At 33.9% G+C, this 23,084-nt stretch overlaps 1 protein-coding gene across 2 annotated transcripts in view; it reads right to left on the bottom strand.

Moving 5' to 3' along the window:
- LOC111372317 overlaps positions 1-20,783 on the bottom strand; it is a 33,674-nt gene extending 12,891 nt beyond the window's left edge. Inside the window, exons 1-17 of one of the 2 annotated variants that reach the window (XM_022994596.1) lie at positions 20,653-20,783; positions 20,456-20,557; positions 12,371-12,446; positions 11,586-11,666; positions 11,418-11,498; positions 10,114-10,190; positions 9,968-10,022; positions 9,801-9,849; positions 9,225-9,362; positions 5,504-5,585; positions 4,249-4,327; positions 4,086-4,132; positions 3,789-3,983; positions 1,326-1,401; positions 755-835; positions 599-679; positions 47-123 (exon numbers count right to left, since the gene is read on the bottom strand). In XM_022994596.1, coding sequence (XP_022850364.1) covers positions 47-123; positions 599-679; positions 755-835; positions 1,326-1,401; positions 3,789-3,983; positions 4,086-4,132; positions 4,249-4,327; positions 5,504-5,585; positions 9,225-9,362; positions 9,801-9,849; positions 9,968-10,022; positions 10,114-10,190; positions 11,418-11,498; positions 11,586-11,666; positions 12,371-12,446; positions 20,456-20,554 — 1,374 coding nt within the window. In that variant the 5' untranslated portion in view covers positions 20,555-20,557; positions 20,653-20,783. Of the gene's footprint in view, positions 1-46; positions 124-598; positions 680-754; positions 836-1,325; positions 1,402-3,788; positions 3,984-4,085; positions 4,133-4,248; positions 4,328-5,503; positions 5,586-9,224; positions 9,363-9,800; positions 9,850-9,967; positions 10,023-10,113; positions 10,191-11,417; positions 11,499-11,585; positions 11,667-12,370; positions 12,447-20,455 lie in introns of both variants that reach the window. The other variant, XM_022994595.1, reaches the window with a different exon arrangement.
- Positions 20,784-23,084: the final 2,301 nt, after the last annotated feature.

Raw genomic sequence — 23,084 nt, 5'->3', positions numbered from 1 at the left:
TTCCTTAAAATTGGGATGTGAGTAATATAACATTTAATATTCATACAGTAAGCGTTCCATTGGAAGCTCTCTTCACGCCACCAGAGACAGGAGCATCCACCAACTTCAAATTCTTCTTTTCATCTGTAAAATTTAGATGCAGTTATGATAACAATAAGCATGTACATAGCTAAGTGCTCAAAAACCCAAATCTTATAAGGAATTGTATGAATGAAGATGAAGCAGAATATAGTGCAGAATGCTCTGATACCATATTAGATTCAGCTATCCGAATGAATCAAAGTTTATTGATTATGAAAATCTGAAGAAAATGAATGAACAGAGCTCTATAAATAGCTGCAAGTATTGGTGCCAAAATGATTCAACTAACTAATTGCACGAGTGCCAGCTGGTCAACTACCTAACCAAAAAAATGAAAATGAGCTAGCTATGTACAATGCATTTATATACAATTCCTAATATTGGGAATAATTACAAAATATACTAAGCTACAAAAACAAAAGTTCATTATAAGTTAATCATTAAGAATTGAACTCACTGCTATTTATTAAACGTATTTTCATGAAAAGGATATCGTATAAGAAATAGAATCACTTACTTTGCAATCTTCTCTCTAGTTGACTGATAAATGCTGGAGAAACAGTGGACGACAGGATAATAGATGCTCCAGTTGGAAGGGCTACAAACAGCAAAGAGGCAATGAGTCCTGTTCACCGAAAATATACCAGAGGAAACAAACATTCTCATTTCTCACCTCCCACAGCACTATGATCACCATATAGAACACTTTCGGCTTGAGATTCATTTGTAACCATCACAACCAGTACATCAACATCTGGAAAAAAAGATACGTTGGAAATAATATTACAGATTTACCACTACAAACTCAAATCAAATGGTGGTGCCTCTCCAAGCCTGTAGCCTATTTTCACTTCAAAACAGAATATGATGAACAGGTCTAATTACAATCCCCGGTGTTTTAGTGTAGCCAGCAATCTAGTTCAATCATGATCTTTTAAGGATGAAAATGAATTACTTAAGAGAACAAAGAAAGTAGTAAGTGTCATCGACGCTCATTGTCCCTTGGATGAAATTAAAAATGATATTTTTGGTGGGAATTGGTTATTTTGGTTCCCGCAAAAATGAAGCTTGAATCTCCAAAAAGCCACAAAATAGAAACCTTAATCAGCAAATATTTTAAATCACATCCCAGAAATAGAGGCCGAAATAATAACCGTGAATGTTAGAGCAGTAAAACACATGATTTTCAGACAAATTAGACCTTTACATTCTTTGCAGTTTCCTTTCGTAAGTTGCATGACTACCTTTTGATACTTCTGCTGGGGAGTTGCCTATCAAGCCACCTTCATTTGAAAATCGAGATAGTGTAGGCTTATAAACCTACATGCCAAAGATGAAATTATCATTAATTCTAAGAACTTCACTACCATCATTTAATCACAATATCAAATAATCAATCTGTGATTAGGGCTTCTAAGGCACAGATTTCGAGGTGCAAAAATGATGCAGTCCATTTAAAACAATGCCATTTCACTTCTGCAGTAGAGACAAAGTCAGAAGAATCAGAACGGGCTGAACACTCATAAGTCATAATAAGGGGCAATGCATGCTCACTTGGAAAGACAACCAGTGAGTAATGTAGTCGATAAAAGAAGCAATAATGTCAGTGGCAGACCTATATTCCCAAAGGGGATATAACCATCAAGTTTGGGAGAAATTCTCTACTAATGCTTTTATATACACTACAAAAAGGGAAAAAAATAAAAAATTTGATATTTTAATTCACTGTCATCCTAAATTTCCATCCTTGATTCCTCACTATATGTATTATGTGCCCTACATGACATATGACATTACTGAAGTCAATTAACAAGGACAATAGTTGACTAATGTGTTTCATGACTGTTGGTATTGGGTATTAATTATCAGTTTATCCTTTCAATTCTCTCGATCGTTTTTCCCACCTTGTTATGGATTTTTGTCATGACCTATTAATATGGTTATAGTGATTATATTATCACTTAAATTTTCTGACTCATCATGGACATAATTAGACTAAATAAACACTGACAGTTATTCGACATTTTTCATGTTATATTGTTAGTATAGTTCTCTTATTTCTGTTTGTTAAAAATAGTTTTTCAAGATTTTCAATAGCTGATCTTCATTTTTTATTTATTTATTTATTTTTAATGACCGTGAGTATCCGGACTAACTTACACGCATCTCGACTAATCTCACGGAACCCTAAAGTTTAGGGCCGAGTGCTCACTTCAGTGGCCCTGAAGAGACTCGAACTGGTGACCATTGGCCAGCAAACCCAATGCGTGGCCACTGAGCTACCATTCAGGGTTGTTCATTTTTTTCTGACAACAACAACAATAAAAACATAAAACTAATCCATGTTCTTTATTTTCTATGACAATAAAAAAATAATTCGGTAAATAGATGTTGAAATGACCACCTCGAAAGATTTTGCTTGACTTCAAGGCTAGACAAAGAAACAACGCACTTTCAAAAGTCAAGATTTTGCTACAAGTAAGGATTTGGATCCAAAATTAGACTAGTTCTGAAAAGAATGCTAGTAGATAATGATGACAGGGGATTAAGGTCACAGGGACTTCCCATATCATAGTTCATCAGAATATCTTTTCCTCCTATTAATCTAAACCTCACTAACCAGTTCGAAGCCATGTTCACATGTAGGAAGAAACTTTATAGAAACTTCTATAAAGATGTTGTGGTTATCAGAATCCAGCAATTGACTTCATTTAGATAGAAATCTTACATTTACGCTATTGTGAAAATTAAGTCATTCACACGGAAATAATACTTTCTAACAAGTTTTAAGTCAATAAATAATAATCTTTAGCTAAATTAGTGGTGATACACCAACAACACTGTCCTGAATGAAAATAAAACCAAAGAAAAAAAAAAAAAAAAAAAAAAAAAAAAAAAAAAAAAAAAAAAAAAAAAAGAAAAAAAGTTGACATCTACAGTAAGACACATCTATAGGAATAACCTCCACGTACTCATAAAAATTATAGTCTAAACTTGGGCAGTTATAAATGAGAATAAATTCCACATTGTAATAAGTCATAATTTTTCTAGATCCCTTCGTAAGAAACTTGCCTCCACATGGTAATAGTACTTATATATTGCATAATATTAGACTTTTAAGAGAAAAGCATTAAAGAGAATGCAGAATTTTAGACTTTTAAGATGACTTTTGCAGATTCCCAACACTACATAGATATAATTACTAGTATCTTGAAACTATGTAAATCTCTTTTATCAATGTCTATACATTGGATTTGACATGCTCCATTAATTATTAATGTAATGCATGTTTTACCTCTATACAAATTGCACTAAGGATAACTAAGTCAAAACAATGTAATTACACCTCTACTAAGTTACATATCCTCCTCATAGCAATAAAACAGTTTGGTCCCAATATTATGACTATACAGAGGTTTGTTTTCTTTTCCTTTTTTACTTTTCACCTTCTGACGCATAAAACGATCTCGGTTTCATTTTTACCATGTTTTTGTTTTTTAGCATCTGATTTATGCTGGCAGATTTTTTTATGAAAGACTGAGTGGAAGAACATTCAGATGTTATCTATACATCACTATGAAGCACAAAATGTAGACGATAACTGGAAATGCAGTTCATGAAACTAAACATTCTTTGCTTAAAATAATACATTTCTGCTAAATATGCGGAAATATGATAAAACATTATAGGCTGAATTCAAGACTCACATCGTAACCAACTACGGAAAATTTCGATTTCAGAAGGTGAGTTGCCATGCCAAATCCCATAGCTCCAAGTCCAATAAATCCAATTCGTTTCACAGTATCTGAATTGGTTGGCAATTTGCGAGCCAGTTCCTCAGGATCATAATTTTTTTCACTGGCTGCATCTATGACGTTCACTCCAGATAATTTTTCCCAGACCTGTTGACACACAATTATGGATGGAGATGGATATTTAGAACTTATATTTCTGAGAAGAAAGAGCTTGAAATAATCTTAGTTAGATTTCTGCCGTTGTATTACTTTAAGCAATGTGGCATCCTTTCCATCCTTCAATTCATGAGAAGATCCTGAAGAAAAGAGCATAAAAAGTGAAAACCAGGTTGCAATAGAATATTACATTTAATGTTTAAATATTAATAATACGAGTCCAAAATAAGTTTAATATGAGATGTGATTGCTATACCTGCTAGAAGTTGCTGGTGAGCAACAGCTAAAAGTGGAAGAGGAAATATAAGTGATTTTGCCATATCCAGTACTGTCCCCTTAAACACAAATAAAATCAATTAGGAAAACAAAAAGTTGATGATCAATAGTAAAGTAGAATGAAACGCGATTTTTGCCTGCTTTTATAGTTAATTAGCCACTCGCCATTATCCTCAGGTCTTTCTCCCTATAACTTGCCAACTATTACGTAAAAGGAAGTGTGGACTAACTTGTACTACAATGGATTATTTTTATCTAATTATTGATATGGCATTAGAAGCTAAAGCAACAATATATTTCATTTTTTTCATTTTGTGATTGTTTTTTTGCTATTCTCCATATATTTGAATTTGATAGATTTTCAAATATACAAGACACAGAACAAGACCTAAGGCACCAAATATTTAGCTTGCTTTTGCAAACACCCAGCAAAAGAACAGGTTCCCTTTGCAGTCACATTTCCACAGCCCTCTCCCCATCCCAAAAAGGGGGACTTATTTTATTTTACAAAGAACAGGTTCAAAGATGCAAAAGCAATTGCAGAATGAGGTTAGGCCTTCAAATCTTCCCTCAATAACAGTATCAGAACTTGATAAAAGTTTCTAAGAAAGCTTTCTGACCAGTGATCACTTTTGAAGGAAGCCAGACCGCAATATTGCCATTGAATACTCAAAAACCTACAACCCAACCAGTCTCTCTCCTTCGCATAGGACCACAATTTTGTTTAACCATTTGCCACAAGCATTACGAACAAATGGAATAGTTCCAGGCCACCATCCATCTCTGTCCAGTCACTTTCTCTATGAAGCGTCACTTTCATGGGGCCAAAAAGAAATAGAAAGCAATTTGTCTTTGATGCAATCATGTGAATATGCAGAACTCAGGCACCTAATTGCTATTCTTTCAATGAACTCAGGAAGCAGCCTATGATATATATCCTCATTCGAGATAATTGGAGTTGAAACAAATCTAATGTTGCCCTTTTCCTTTCTCGGGAGTGCATGTGCAGTACAAAGTATCCCTCAGAAAGTTCATCAATATCGAGAGCATTTTTCCACGCGTTTGATTAGATCAGTCTAAACAAGTGATTTCTCCATGGATGACGTTACATTTAAATTCAAAAATTGTTTGGATGGAAGACATGATGAAACATACCAACTCCACAAATGTCAACAAACAGCAACAGGAAATATAAAAATATATATATTTCGTTTAGAATATTTTAGAAATCTTACCAAGTTTCGGACAAAAGTATTGAGGAAGTGATGCTTGGTTTGGTTACCCGCTAACAACTGAGGAAGGTAATTCTTGAAAACCCTGCAGAATATGGAAACAGTGAAAAACATTATTTATCCATTTAGGTGGTCAAATCATAAGATGAGAAAATAAGAATGAAATTATTCATGACAAACCCAAAATAGTAGTAGTAGATAAAAATTGAAAATGCAGATTCAGATGACCAGAGCAAAATAAAACACTATAAGCCAGTTCAATTTATTTCATCCTTTTACTACAGAAGAGTTAGCAATGTGTAGTTATCATTGCTAAACAAATTTAGAGACCATGTAGATCACCTTATTGTGCATAGATTTCCTACCTAATGTCATATCCAGATGATTGAACCAAAAATGTGAATCCCTTGACCAATATAAGGGTCAATGAGATTGAATAAGATTACGGAGATCATTGAAGATTAGGCTTGACATCTATATTACCATTATAATTGTACTATATATAGATAGATTGCTTTTACCATATTTAGATTATATATTGTAACTATAAAATACAATGATGTCTCAAGGAAAGATTATTGAGCCAATTATTCAGTCAATAATTGACATGGTATCAAAAACCATTAAACTCTAACGGGCAACTCAATTTGATTAAAACTCAAAAAGTGAGCACACGAATTTCAAGATTGGGTGGTGGCGATCTTTTCTGACAGTGATTTAGGGGTGGTGGTACGCAAAGAAGAAGAAATTAATTGATTTAGACCGGGTCAATTGAGCACTGGGTCGGCTTCTGTAGCTCATTGTGTGGGCTAGTTTTGTGGACTGTTGTTTAGTTTATTTTTAGTGGAAAATACATCCATAAAGGTATTTAATATTTTCAATTCAAAAATCTGGTTTAGGGTTTATTTATACAAAAATCAGTTTATAATTTCATATTTTAATATTAATAATAATAATATAAATTAATTGATGTACTCACACCCATCCTATCCACCCCACTCAAACTCTAAATCATTCTCTCCCAACTCCCTCCCCATTCCCTCTTCTCTTCCACTCCCTCTCACGTCTCTTTCTCCGTTACATCGCGCCATCGTCGGAGTGCCCGTCGACGGAGACCAACTCTCTTCTTCTTCCTTCTTTCTCTACCTTTTCCTTCTCTTCTACTCTACATATCATTTCTTAATCGGAGCTCTAGCTAGAGATCTGGCAGTAGAGCGCCATCTTAACCAGAGCTCCGGCCAGAGATCTAGCTGCGCACTGCGATGTCTTCATGCGATGCACGACGAACATAGGGAATGTGTTTGAGATTTATTACAATATTTTTTTTGATAAGTTTATTACAATATTTTTTGAAACAAAATGTTTTCCATAGTTTCACTTTTAGCTTTCAGAAATTTTCTATAGTTGGTGGTGATTGTGGTGTGATGGTGTTGGTGGCGTTTGGATTCTTAGAGGAAGATCATTTTTGGGTTTTTAGTGTACTCTGTTCAGTGAGATTTCTTTCAACTACAAGGTCTTGGTCAGAGATATATTTAAGGATGGCAAAAAAATCGCCAAACCCAATATCAGCAGGGATTACCAGCTTAATCAGGTGTTCAGGGCGGGGAATTCCACCCTGAGGCAGGTACAGATAACACCGGCCCTGTCTTGTTAATTTTTTTTTTTTCGTTTAAGAATTCAATACTTTAAATGGAAAACTCAGCGAAATTGCATTTATTCTAAGTTTATCTAAAAAATATGATAAATAATAAAAACCTTAGTTTACCAAATCTATTCGAATAAAAATAAATTAATTAATTAAAAATTTGAATAACTATATTATTATCTCATTTTAATGAATGGGGGCAATAAAATGAATTATTAAAAAAAAGGGCACATAAACGGGTAAAGGCACTGTCCGGCCCCGTTGCCATCCCTAGATATATTGTTGGACTTTTGGCCGGTACATGGCCATTAGAGTTTTTTGTCGAAACACGAATTATGTGTTCGCCTAACTTCTCCTGACTGGCAGAGCTCGCTCTGTGTGGTCAGCACACTTCGTGAATTTCTTCGAAAATTTTTCTTGGAGTGTGAGCTCTAGGAAGTGGCTTCGGAGTGTTCTTAGAGTGGTTCTTGGTTGTTTTTGCACTGTTTGTTGCTCTTGGGTCTCTCATCGTCACTATTTTTCATCAAATAGTTGCTGTAATTTAGGCCTCTTCTTTGTGGGCATGAGCATTGTCATCGCCGCCAGTTCATGATTGCAGATGCTTTTACCAGCATCAATTTGAGAGGGGTGTCAATGAAATTGAATAAGATTACGAAAATCGTCGAAGATTATGATTTGACGTCTATATTACCATTATAATTGTACTAGACACGGAAAGATTACTTTTACCATATTTAGATTATATATTATAACTATATAATTCAATGATGCCTTAAGGAAAGATTATTGAACCAATTATTCAGCCAATAATTGACAATAAGGTCCAGCTATCACCCCCACAATACACATGCCACAGCAAATTGATATTTGGTTATATTTTGAAGCTAGAGACATGGCTCATTATTGTATTAGCATGATCTTGTCTTCAATCAACTTTACAATCCTAACAATTTAAAAAAAAAAAAAAAATTGGTTCGAAATAAAATCAGTACTGGCTTTGTTACTATATTCTCTAATTCAAATTACACCAGGATTCTCACACTCATTTTCTTTCAATTAATGAGTGTTTTGTTATAACACAAGTTAAAGTTCCATTTAATAATTTCACACCAAGTCTTTTTAAAAGTTGAGCCTTAAGCGCAGCAAGAAGCTTTCCTACATATAAAAAACATCCTTATGGCTGGTCCATAAAAAAATGGGAAAGGGGACCGTAAATATGAAATCAAGACTTGTTTGTTGTATTCTGCCAGCAAATGAGCGTTTGTTTAGGTATAATTATTATTCTATTTATTTATTACCAAACTGACAACTCTATATTCTTTTTATATGCTCTTCAGGTAATAGACTGCATTGAGCTACAAGTAATCAACCTACCTATGGTTATTTTGTTGCCTGATATCTTATCTGAAAACCTTACCGTATCTTGTCCTATTCTTATGAATCGAAAATCAGACAATGAAATTAAACCCTATTGCTGAAATTGCCGGCCTGATCAAGATGAACCTCGAAACCCAATTCGTAATTTTGATAGTACTGATAATCAAAAGACCTTAGCCCCAATTAGTTGGTAGCCACATATTTGATTTATGATCAGTATAAAAAAAAATTCTCACAGTTTGTTCCTGCACCAACTTCACTTTGTGCAAAATGCTACAGTAAATACAACCCAAATTTCAGCAGCTGATTTTATTTATTGATTCAAATAATTCTGTAAATATGCTATAATCAGTAGAGAAACCTTCCAACATTTAAGTACAAGGGATCATTATCCACAAACAGAAACTAGCAACAGAGGAAGAACGAAACAAGATGTAACTAACATGTACACTGTGATGTGGCTCAGAGTGCTACTAAGTGAAGAACCATGTATAAACTTGCTTCTTCTAATAGACGGTGCACACACACACACACACACACACACACAATCAATTAGAAGAAACAAGTAAGATGGAGGGACATAACATGCTGACACATTTAGCAAGACTAGTAAACAAGCAGGTAAGTGTAAGTGAGTGGGCATGTGTGTGAGATTCGTCGTGGTCAAAACCAAGGATGAAGCAATTATACGAGTGTACTCACCATGAATTTCCTGCAGCATTAGAGATGATATCATAAATTATAAATGGATGAATCCCTGCTTGAGCACCTAGAGACATGGCCTCAAGCGAAGCTACAAAATGAATTCCTTCAAGGAGCTCAATTACCATTTTACATTTACTGCAAAGGGAAATAAAAAGCTTATTTTAGAAAACATAAGATTCAAGCTCCAAGATCGTTTACATTGATCATAGATATAGTTGCAACTAGAATATTAAGGACTTGTTTGAGCCCCATTTTTAGCAAAAAAAAATGCATTTTGGAATAGTAGATTGATGGAAAATGTGTAGTTTAAAAGATAAGAAAAAGTTTTGGATTTGCATATAATATTATTTTATTGAAAAATGCGTGATTGAAAAGTAGAGAGAAAATTGTATTTTGAAAATAATGGGAATCAAACAAGGGCAAAATTATATATATTTTATCTGCAACAATATTATAGGTATGTACTTGGACAGTATATTAATTTATGAAATCTCCTATCATCATCAATGATTAAATCAAACATAATTTCTTGTTCTAAACAGAGCAGGAGAAATGAAGTCAAAGAAAGCACACCTTCCAGCACCAAGTTCGCCCTCAAACATGATAAGTTTTTCACACATGGCTGCTCATATCACAACAGTTGCAATAAGAAGTGTGAGGAATATTTAAGAGAAGCATTTTCCCATATTTTTTAGTATAAAACTGCTTCAAAACAACTTGAAGAAAAAAGAAGACTGAACCAGAAAGAATAGGCTGTGCACATGAGGTGGACTCTGATCTTCCAGAAGATATAATCTGAATGACAAGAACAACAGCCATTCTGTACATCAAATGATAGAAGAAAGTATATTTAATCTTTAAGTAAAACATAATTCCACGTTTTTACCATCACTTTTCCATTCAAAACCTCTGATACTGCCTTCAAGACATACATGTCAACAACAAAATCCATCTTATAATCCTCTGCAAAAGCAAACCATTTAATACACACACACACACACACATATTGAGGCAGTAAATTCAGTCACGATTAACAGAACTAAAGTTGGACAGATGCATTAACCAATGTCATCATCTATCTTATTTCACTTTTTAGGATAGACTGGATTATTTCCCCAACTTTATTATGGAGGTGGGGGTTAGCAGTATAATTACTTCATAAACGCATAAAAAAAAGTATTAATTGGCACACCTACTTCATGGATCCAATGATTAGAAACTGAAATATAAAACTATAAATAAGCCTTTATACTAGAGTGGAAGATGAAACTTGCACGTCCAATGCCTGTAAAGGGAGACGGAAGGATGAAAGAGGCTGAAAGGAAAGGCAACTAAGAAACTAGGCAATCTAGAAGGACAATATGTATACGTCTATTTTGGATTAAAAAAATAATGCGTAATTGCATCAGAATGAAGCTTGGAGAGACAGAAACGCATGGATTTAAGCATAGAAAAGGCATGAATCATAAAGGATGTGTGAAAAATAATGTAGTCATGTTATGTGTCAAACAATAATGTAGAATCAATTTTTTTAATTTTTATCAGGTACAATGGGGAACCGAACCCATTTCTAGAAATATATAACTAGGAATTTCAAAGTACAACATGTCTGATATTAACGCTGTTTTCTTAGCCAAAATGAAATGGATGATAAATTCTTTCTGGTCAAATAAACAATTTTTTGAAGCAATATTTTTCATTTATTATTTTGACTTTTTATTACTTGTTGTCTTTACTATATGGTTTGAATTTTGGTAATATGTACATCATTTTGTTCATAAGTAAATAATAAAACATGAAATGATGCTTCAGTAAGAGGTCTAAGGACTACAAGAAAAATGGGTGAAGTCATTAAACTTAATCATTTTGATCAACATGGTTGAAAGTGATCTGGGGCTACTTCAAATGGAAAATAGGCAAGGCTGACGCAAACTGAATTAAACCAACGTGATGGGTGCTATTTCATCAAATTCATTATAAAAATGAGAAACAGAGTTTCTGAACTCAAGGGAGGAAAATGAAAATTAAGACTTGAGAAATGCAGGTAGGTAATGTCAGAATCCCCATAGGTAAACTTCACAATGGCTTTCTGAAGAGAGGTTGCAAACGTATATTTAAAAGAATAGATAATTATTCTAGTACGTTTTACTAAAGGTAACAGAACAGGGAATCAGCATATAAAGAAGTTGCCTGTAAGAGTCCTCTCCAGCTTCTGGATATGTGCCGGGCTTATGGTAGAATGGAGAACAATAACAGTGTCTTTCTGCAATTCTGGATGTTCAGAAAAGAATTATCAGTGCCTCTTAATCAGAGGGGCCAACTATTAACTTAAACTACATTCAAAAGCTCAAAGGCAACCTTTTAAAACACCCTCTTGACTGAAAATAATATCATTTATTTGATCAGCATGAGATATCAATATAACCAAAGCACTGACACCTGCAGGACAGAAAAAAAGGAAAAACATAAGAAATAACAATGAAAATTACACATGAGCAAGACATCAGAAGGCTATTGAAGAAAGATCTAACCATCTAAAAGTAGGTTTGAAAATACAGAACCATAATATAGCGCCATTTTCATTTAGTCATGGCCTTATGTCACCAGTTCTATATTCAGGGTTTTGCTTGTTCTCTTTCTGAAAATTAACTACAGAACTTGATTGATGTAAGACAGCAACAGTGTTTTGTTTATAACTGTCGTGATGACATATTAATTTTTCAATGTCTTCGTCAATATCCACCCCATTCTGTTCAATGAGACCTATTACGCCAGCTGCCTTCATGATTTGCCCGACTCAGGCCCATTTCGAAAAAAAATCTCTCCATTTTTATCACCCAGGATGCGTACATGACTGTGTGCTTGCAGTGTCATTCTTTCTTAGTTAAGAACTTCCACAATTTGCAGTTAAATGCCATAATTGTCAAAACCTTTAAGTCATCCTAGTAACTACCATAAGAAAGGAAGATACGTCCTAGATCAGTACATCATTATGAAAACTATTCATAGAAAGAAAAAATATATATGTATCAATTTGATTGCCGCAACAACTGTAAGATGCGAGATTAAGTAGAAGCCGATATTCTGAAAATAAGGAGAACGACAGACAAAAATGCAGCAAAAGGCAGAACTAGTATTTTCACCTTTTCCTGTCTCCATCAGATTGGCACTTCTTTTGCCTCCTAGCTTTGAGAACTCATCCAGCAGAGGACTGGATGTCTGCGAATGTAAAAATTGTAAGCATTTATGAAAATCAGACAATAATACCAGTCTCAGATGTAGGTCAATTACATGTCACTTCAGCACTTTAGATGATCAACTTTAATGCTAATTTGATGACTTGCAAACCTCATCCAACTTTAACTTTATGCTAGTAGTATTTTTATTCATTCTGGTTTTCACAAAATTCTTAGCTCCCTCTATTTCAGGAGTCCTTCGAAAATTGATGTTGTAACCAGTTCATTTGTGATGCTAATAATTATCAACCAAAAACATTCCTATTGTGTACACTAACCAGACTAGAAAGACATTATTCTATGCTATAGCTTAAACGTTTCCCAAAGAACCAAAACGAAGTCAGTCAAATAAAGTTATCACCTCAGCACCAAACATGACACCTACACGCTTAACAAGGTGACTGAAAAAACTTGTTAGATATTGCTAAGCATGTTCATATCATAATGTCCAGTTGCTAAAAGCACGTTAATGATCCATACCCAATAAGTACGAGATCTTCAATACTATGTAATGAACAAGTCTTTCCCAACATTTGCTTTACTTACATTTGCACTATGTGCTGCATATTTGCACTATTTACAATCAAAAGAGTGAAATATATTTTCTTTTCTTTGTTCACTAAGAACACGTACGAAATAGTTTTGGTAGAAACGTACATGGATAATGCTAACTTTTAGATGCACGAACAACTATAATTATTGTCTTGCCCATACCTTAGAACTTCCACATAAATCAAAGTACACGTGTAAAGAAAATTCTTTGAACTTATATTCTGAAAAACAGAACAATAATGAAACTTAATAGAGATTTCAACCATTCTATACAAGGATCCAAATCCATAAAATACACACTACATCCAGTATTAGTTTTCTGGATTACCCTAGTTACCTTTAAGTAACCACCCTTAAGTACCAATAATTCTTGTAAACTACCTAAAAAAAGTCTGTTGCTTGGCAAACAGGTTGATTATTTAGGGCCTCACTTAATTAAAAATTGAGCACAATCAAAACTAGCTCGATTGCAATTAGAACTAGTTAACCACAAGACTAGAATTATCAAAACCTATAGCAGAAAGAATATGATAGAGGACAAACTAAATACTTCAACATATTGCTCTCCCGCATATTAAAGAAAGGTTTTACAACGCAAGATTGAATTTTGTTGGGCCCCAATTTGTAAGCTTTATTTTGGATCTCGATTATTAATTTGTGGGTTGATTATTTTTGGGCTCTAGATAATGTTGGGCTATTAACTTATCTTGGGGTGAGCCTGTTTGCAGTTGTTATTTGTCTTATTCTCTACTCAAATACTACTTTGTATGGCTAGGATCATGTCATCCAAGATGGAGATCTTCAATCTGACTGGACCCATGATACCTGAAAAGTTAAATGAAAAAAAAATTATATTTATTGGGCTAGGTGTGTCGAGTTCTTTTTGCATGGTAAGGGCTTATTTAACCACCTGCTCTTAGACAGGCCTGTTGCTAAGTCCCCAGACATTGATTCTACTCTCAATGATCAACGGGATCAAGAGGATAACGCCAACATTGAACTTACAATGAGCAGTATTAAGCCTCATATCGGGTCTTATCTCTTTATATGTCTATAGCTAAGCAAATTTGGAACATCTCAAATGCATATATTCTGGCATTGGAAACATTACTCGAATTTATAAGACATCTAAACAATATTTTGGACTTGAAAAGGGCTCCTCTAGCTTCGTTGAATATTATAATAAGCTTTTGGCTATGTGCAAAGAGAAAAATGTGCATCAATCTCTCTCCATTGACTTGAAAGTTATGAAAAACAATAGGAAGACATTAATGTTGTTAAATTCCTTATCAGCCTTCCTTCAGAGTTTAAAGCAATTCAAACACAGATTTTAGGTAGGAAAGAGTTTCTTAGTCTTGTAGAAATATTCTCTCGTATTCAGCGCTCTACTCTTCACTTAGTATTTCTGGCAATCGTTCTGCTTTTATTGCTCGAGGTGGCTTATCTTGGAGTGGACGTGGCAGTTGGAGTGGACGCGGCGGAGGTGGTTTTAACTCTCGGGGTGGACGAGACACTAGAGGAAGTAGTCGTTCGGGAAATTGTAAACCTCGAAAATGTTCTCATTGTGACTAGGGATGTCAACGAACCGAAATTCTAGGCTCGGGCAAAATCTCGTAACTTTTTTTCGGGCCTGAGCCGGGCCGAGCAAAAGCTTGGCAAAAAAAATTAGGCTAGACCCGAGCTTTCGACTCGGACCTTTTCGAGCCGAGCCGGGCCGGCTAGGGTTTTGTTTAGTTTTAGATTTTTTTTATTAATAAAAAGGCAGGGTAGCAACCTGCTACCTATTTTTGGCAGCAACACGCTGCCTTTAATTTTTTTTAAATATATGCTCCATTCTCCCGAGCCGGCGAGCCACACGGGCCGGCTCGGACTTTGACCGACACCTAAAAATGGGGCTCAGCCCGAGCCTCGAGCCGGTGGCCGGACTCGAGCTTTTTTCGAGCTGAGCCACGACGGCCCAAGCCGACAAGCCCTATTGCCATCCCTAACTATGACCATATCGATCACTCCATTGATTATTTTTGGAATTTATATGGAAACCTATTGGCTCGGCCAATCAGGTCTTATCTACCTAGGATGATAACTCAAATCTAGATTAATGAATAACTCTACTTCAACACCGGAGTCTGATTTCATGTCCATTCCACGGGATAAGTATGCCACGTTCTTATCTCACAAGCAGGCCACTTCCACTTTTATGGCCACTATCGCTCAGTCGGCTACTATAACTTCTCATTGTCTCTTATCATCCTCTCATTATCCATGGATCATCGATTGCGAAGCAACCGAACACATGACTGGTTCGTCTACTTCTCTTCATTATCATCCTATTAAATCTTTCAAATATGTCACTCTTGCTGACAGTTCTAGACTAGTGTTGTAGGCTCGGGTAATGCTAATCTTAATCCGAACATTGATTTGTTAATTGTCCTTCATGTTCTTAGGTTTCCATTTAGTTTGGTGTCTATTAGTAAGATTACCACAACTCTTCAATGTTCTATAACATTTTATACTTCTATGTGTATCTTTCGGGATCTCAAGACAAAGATGATGATTGGTATGAGGGAATGAAGTTGGTGGCTTGTATTACCTGGATCTTTCACCAGTCTCTCCTCGAGCCCTTAAGTCTTTTGTTTCACTCATACAGTGACATTGTCGTCTTGATCACCCTTCTCTTTTCATTTTGAAACATCAAGTCATTAGTCTTCATAATGTGTCCTCTCTTGAGTGTGAAGCTTGTCAACTTAGCAAGCATCACTGTGTGTCTTTTCCTTTAAGAACTGTTTGTTGTGTTTCTCGACTATTTTAATTCGTTCATCCTGATGTATGGGGACCAATCAATATTTTATCTAATAAATATTAGTATTTTGTCATTTTTGTGGATAATTATTCCCGTATGACTTGGTTATTCTTAATGAAAAATCGTTTTAAGTTACTTTCTATCTTTCAATCTTTCGCACTATGATCAAAACTCAATTTAATCAGAAAATTTGTATTTTGCGGTCTAATAATGCCAAATAATATATGTTTGCTTCTTTTACCTCGTATCTTTCTTCCAGAGGCATTGTCATCAAATATCATACGCATATGCTCCCCAACAAAATGTGGTTGCAGAATGCAAAAAATCGTCATTTGTTAAATGTTATTCGTGCTCTCATTTGTCATATGCATATCCCTAAACCCTTTTGGAGTGATGTCGTCCTCAATGCATTCTATCTCATTAATCGCATGCCAAAAGGGATATCATTGCTTCATTGCTTCTCTACAACACAATTTTGTAAGTGCAGATATCACTTTCAATGAGTCCACACCCTATTTTTCTAATCATAGTAAGTCAGCATAATTCACTCAAGTCCTATTAACTTACCCGTTTCATATCTACCCGTTGGTATTTTTCCAAAACGAGACTCGTCTCCATCTATTACACAAGATTTGTCCTCCCCTCATGAGGAACCACTACCTCATTTACAAGTTTACACTCGACGATCTAAGCCACCAACATCTGCGGCCCCATCCATCACCTTGCCATCTGTAGATCTTGCACCCGTCATCTCTTCTCATCTTGAGTCATCGTTCATTGCTCACGTAAAGGTAAACATACTTGTGTAATTAAACATCCTATAAGCCATTAGTCACTTTTGATTCGTTGTCATCATCGTTTTTCTGTGTCACATACCAACTTTCAAGTGTTTTTGTATCTAAGATAGTAACAGAAGCTTTATCTGATCCAGAGTAGCGAAAGGCTATTGAATTAGAAATGGTGGCCTTGCAGGAGAATAAGACTTGGGATCTCGTTCCTTTACCACCTCGGATACAATCTGTTGATATTAGATGGGTTTTTGTTCCTAAATTCAATCCTGATGGGACTACTGATTGATTGAAAGCTCGATTGGTTGCTAAAGGTTACACACACGAACTTATGGTATTGATTATGATGGAACATTCTCTCCAGTTGCTAAGATCTCTTCTATTCGCGTTTTGATTTCTATTACTGCTAATCTTGGTTGGCTACTATTTCAATTAGATATTAAGGCCCCATTTGGCCCCCATTATTTGGATTTATAATGGAGGAATAGCATTTTTTTTTAAGATTGTGTGGTTGAAAGTAAGAGAGAGAAAAAATTAAATTAAAGTGAAGAGTTTTAAAGGGGGCTAAACGGGGGCTAAGAATTCCCTCCTTTATGGTGATTTGCACGAACCTTTATATGGAGCAACCACCTGGGTTTATTGCTCAGAGGGACTACCAGAACTATGTTTGTAAATAGAAAAAGACTTTGTATGGATTAAAGCAATCACCAAGGACATGATTTGGGAAATTTTCTGAGAGCATGTTATGGAATTTGGTCTTCAGATGTTTTATCTACAAACTCGCGTAGGTCATGTTATACTTGTAATTTATATATAGATATTGTAATCACTGGCGATGATGCATGAGGAATTGTCCTATTAAAACAATTTCTACAACAACATTTTCAAACTAAAGATCTAGACAAGTTTCAATATTTCTTAGGTATTGAAGTCGCTAGGCCTTGGGCAGGTATTAACTTATCTCAAAGAAAGTATGTACATAACCTAGGCCCCGTTTGTTTCCTATTTTCATAAGAATGAGAATGAAAAATATAGTCGTTATGAACCCCATACAAGAGATAGAAATTTAAATTTGATGGCTTAATGTAATGGATAACAGTCATATTTTTCATTTTAATGAGGAAAGAATGTGAAACAAACATGGGCCTAATAGAAGAGACAGGTTTTCTTGGAACTCGTCATGTTGATACTGCCACGGATCCTAATATGAAACTTTTGAAGGATGAAGGAGAACCGTTTGGAAAACTTGGTAAATATCGTTGTTTGGTTGGAAAATTGAATTATGCTACCATCATAAGACCAAATATTTTCCATGTAGTTAGTGTCAGTAGTCGGTTCTTGGATGCTCCTCAAATTCCTCATTAGGAAACTATGATACGACTTATTTAGTACTTGAAAAAGACTATAGGTCTTAGGTTATTGTACAAACCAAATGGACATATTAGAGTAGAAGTGTTTACAGCTACAAATTGGGTAGGATCTCTTTGAGATAGATGGTATACTACTTGTTTCTATACTTTTCTCAGTGGTAATCTTGTACCTTGGAAGAGTAAAAAAACAAACTGTAATAGCAAGATCAAGTGCGAAACAGAATATAAGGCAATGGCTAGTATTACTAGTGAGTTGACATGGTTGCAACATTTTTGTCAAAGAATCAATCTCTTACCTTCTACCCTTATTCCGATTTTCCGTGATAATTAGGTCACTCTACATATTGAGTCCAATCCAATCTTGCATGAAATGACCAAATACATTGAAATTAATTGTCACTTTATTCGATGTTTAACCTTCTTCTCTCAACAGCTCATACAAACCGTCCCTTAAATAGTACAAATATAGCTCCTATTTGGTAGATTAAGAAGTTGCTAAAAATCCAAGTCAAAATCGACAATTAATTTTAATCACACATTTCATAAGATCTCAACTTTTTCAACTTTTTGGTCACACATTTCATTAAATTTTGTCAAGAGATACTAAAATTTGATTTTTATCTACATCAAGTAGGGGCAAAATGTGAAAATTTTATATCATCATTTTTATTAAATCGAATGATACCCTTTTAGTTTGAGGTGCACAAGAATAGTTGTTTTGATTCTAATATTTAGTTGAAGAAAATGCTCGGAAACATTTTAACTAATTAAGTCTTTTATGGAAAACTACATTCATTCAAGGAGATCCCAAGTGGGAATTGTGAATTCCATAAATTGTGGAGTTTGGCTCCTTTTTAAGCTTTTTTTTTTGGGGTAGTACTAACGCAAAACTGCCATGAAAAGAGCTTAAGAAAGCTTCGTTCAAGCTTAGACAAACATGATCTAAAGGCCTGTTTGATATGCCATTATTTTTCATGGAAAATGGAATTCAAATTCCAACTTCCATTTTTGGGCTGTTTGATAGCATTTTTTTCCAGTTAATTGGTTTTCTTGCCACCTAGACATTTTCTTGGTTTTCCTTGAAAATCAATTCCCACCATATTGGTGAGAATTGATTTTTTAGGCTACTGTTGCCTTTTTTTTCAATGGAAATACATTCTATCCTTAATTGTAAAAAATATTTTCCTATAATTGACAATTTTCATGTTTGGTGTTCGTTTGGCTTTATTTTTCTATAATTAACAATTTTCATGTAAAATAAAGTCAAACGAACAACAAAAAATAGATGATTTTCTTGGCTTTTTTTGGCAATGGAAATAAATTTCATCCCCAATACCAGTAAATTATATCCCTTTAATTGACAATTTTCATGTAAAACAAAGCCAAATAAACACAAAAAAACTTTTATTTCAACATTTTTCACATGAAAAATTATACCAATCAAACACAATAATTGACAATTCCCAGTAAAATAATTTATATGCAATTCAATTTCTTGAAATTCATTTTCTTTCCACCCAAATTTGACTTTACAATCAAATGGACCCTAAATGCAAAAAATAAATAAATAAATAAATAAATTGTCAATCATACTTTTAAGTTGCTTATTTAACAAAACATTATTTTTTAGATTACCTTTTCTACTAACAAAAGTTACTTTTCTAGAATGATTTAGAAACGTAACTTTTAAGCACAAGCAAACATGGTCCAAAAAATATGCACCAATTTTCAAGGAACTAAAACTGATTTTGTAGACAAAAGAAAGCTGATTTTGTCGAAAAAAGAAAGCGACGATTATGATAAGTATTAGCTTCCTTTTGGAAGATTTATAAGTCATTTATAAATTGGTTGAACTTTATTTTCAACTACACATTCTAAATGATCCACTAGTACTATTTACTTATCCGTCACTCATTTCTAGCTATTTATAAATTCTTTCCAAACGGAGGATTAGTCACTGCAACAGTTGCAACTTTTCGACTCAAAATAATTACATGTGAATCTAGCTAATAATTGCGTTTGATAAATATCCAATCCCTTCAATTAAATTCCCTAGTGAACTGTTAAAGTAACAAATTATTTCCACTTCGAAATTTTCATATGTTGGACCTTTTTTTTCCTTTTCAGACTATGCTGCACACTACTTATCCCCACCAATTATGGATTTATTTCAAGATTTGCATCAAAAGACTGCAAAACTACTTAAAAATTTTACTTACAAGAACTCAGATCATATAAAGATATAATCTATAATCTATTCAATACCTATCACCAAACACCACCCAAAAAGATTCAATTAAATCGAGACGTGACAGAACAAAACACTAAAACAAACAAAACAAAAAGTATTATAGAGTTGACCAACTTAGCATCATATAATTATCTTTATTGAAACCCGCTTCTATGGTTTTCCCAGTAAAACACAAAATAAAATTTGACTTTTCAATCGAAAACTAGTAATTTAAAAGGAAATTGGGCAAACCTCGAAAGCTTGAACGGCATAGCCAGAATGGAGAAGAGCAGCCGCCAAATCCAAAGTGATTTCATCCAACCCAACAAAACCGACTGCGCCGTGAGCCATTTTCTGCAAAGAATTTTACGGACTCCCCAAAAAAAGTTATATAGATATAGGTATCTGTATAAGATTTTCCCTTCTGTATATAGGTATATTGAAAGTACCAATTAAGCCCAGAGTTGGTGATCAGGGTCGTGCTGATGCAGAATTGATTCTAAATGACAGTAAAAAGAGCGGGCAACGAATCAACTTCCCCTAAGTTGATAAGTTGTACTGATGTTTGACGTAGCTAGAAAGTCTTGGAAATTATATGAATAATGAATGGATAAAAATTACAGTTCAGTTACAGCTCAGCGTGAGTCCCCTCACGTGCTGTAAACTCGTACGGTACAAAATAACCGTAAAAATTATGGATTTTATCTGAATATGTAGATATTGCTCCGGTTTGACCACATTTTCATTTTCATTTTCATTCTTTTTCTCTTTCTTACTTTCAATCACACGATCTTTCATAAAAAACTTTTCATTCTTTTTTAACCGTACATTTTTCAAAAAATTATTATTCCAACCATTAAATTTCGACAAGAATGGGGACCAAACGGGGGCTATAAACTTGATCCATAAGTGAAATAAGACTCCGTTTGGTCCCCATTTTGTAGAAATGAAAATGGGTGGAATAGTATTTTTTTGAAATTTGAATAGTTAATAAAGAAAGAAAAGTTTTCAATCTATGTGTAATATTATTTTATGAAATATTGTATGGTTAAAAATAAGAAGAAAAAATGGAATGGAATTAAATAGATGCCAAACGGGGGGCAAAATTGAAAGAGACATAGGATGTGTATAATTAAAAGATGATTACGCACATGGGTTGACATGGTTCCATATTGTTCAGGTTCCAAGAAAATCGAATCGAATTATGAACCAATGGTTTTTTTGATAATGGAACCAAATGATTTTTTTAAAGATATGAAACCAAATTGAACCGACCCGTTCGGTTATGATTTGGTTTGATTTGGATCTAATTTCATTTTCTTGAATTTTTAGATTTGAATCATATAAATTAGTAATATATACCTAAATAAGAAAATAAACATCAAACATTGCAAACAAAATATATTCATAATTTGAATACACAAGTCAGTTTTCGTTTTCATATAAAAAAATATTTAATAAGTAATAGTAATGAATCGCTAAATTAATTACAGTAGTTTTGAAGACACGCCCCTACAATAAAGAATGAATTATCAAAATTTTTACGGTCCACTACCACAGGCAATATTAACCGTTTAATATTTCATGAATATTTATCAGGTTTTCCTCTATTTGTGAAGAACATAAATAACTCATCAAACAATCAAGGTAAAAAATAGAGTTTAGAGACTATTGACCAATTTAATTTTTCGATCTTAAATGACAATTCATTGACTTGATGTAATGCGGTACCTGTATGCTGCGACGTTGTGTGAATTGGAAATGAGTGAAGGAGAAAAAATTCAACTGAATACGAAATTAGGGTGTAGACCAACTAATGAGTTGTTTATCTCTAATGACCCAAAATTGATCAATAAACTGTATTCAATTAATGGGCTATCTCCAATGAATATAAAATTATGACCTCCACTAATTATTATATATAAAATTAAATATTAAGTTTGGTTTTAGTTCTGATTTTTGAACTAGAACTTAACCAGAACCAAAATCAAATGGTTCTCAGTTCAAAGAACCAAAATTATTAATTTTTTTTTATAGAATCGAACTGTTTGGTTTGATTTAGTCCGAACATTTTGTCCATAAGTTACTTTTATTAACCTATATAATTATTATAAATACAAGAGTAAGAAAAGTTACAATTTTCGAAAAAAATATATAGTAATTTACATCATGCATAGTTCATGATGTATCAAAAATGTGAAATAAAATTCCCTTCCACTCATTAAATAATATATTGTGACATGTGAGTAACATTACTTTAAGAAAATTATAATTATCAATTAACATTCTAGATCTAGAGCACATGGAACGGAAATGACAAGGTATGAATTGTACGTGCTTTAAATGATTGAGACTTTTTAAACTAACGTGAACAAATTAAGACTTCGTTGAAAGTTGTTGACTTCCAAGAAAATAGAGTAATTCTATTCATCATCACTGGTACTTAGAACTAGTTTGCATGGCAATTACATGATGTTAAATGATAAATTTATATAAATGTAAAAGTCACTATGTATGCTTTGTGTTATCGGAAAACCATTCCATCCTTAATGCAAGAATGAGAATGGATCCTACATCCATTCAAAAAGGCACTGAGACATCCAATTGAAGAAAGTGGAAGTCATGAAGGAGAGGAAGCAAAAGCTAATAAAAAACAAAAAAGAAAACTCCTATCCGATCAATGAAAGGAATGACTAATACCGAATGTACTAAAGTGAAGGTTCAACGGAATCAAGAAAATGGTTCTGACCTTTATCCCCCAAACCCACAATGATTGAATTTGGAAAAAAAAAAATAGAAACTCTAATTAATGAAATATACATAATTAATCTATAGAATTCACAATAAAACTACAGTATTAATAAGTGTTGATACAAAATGA

Source organism: Olea europaea, chromosome 23 (assembly GCF_002742605.1).
Source record: "Olea europaea var. sylvestris chromosome 23, O_europaea_v1, whole genome shotgun sequence".
Taxonomy (NCBI): Eukaryota; Viridiplantae; Streptophyta; class Magnoliopsida; order Lamiales; family Oleaceae; genus Olea; species Olea europaea.
Note: the sequence above shows the minus strand (reverse complement) of the source record. Positions and strands in the feature narration are given on the sequence as shown.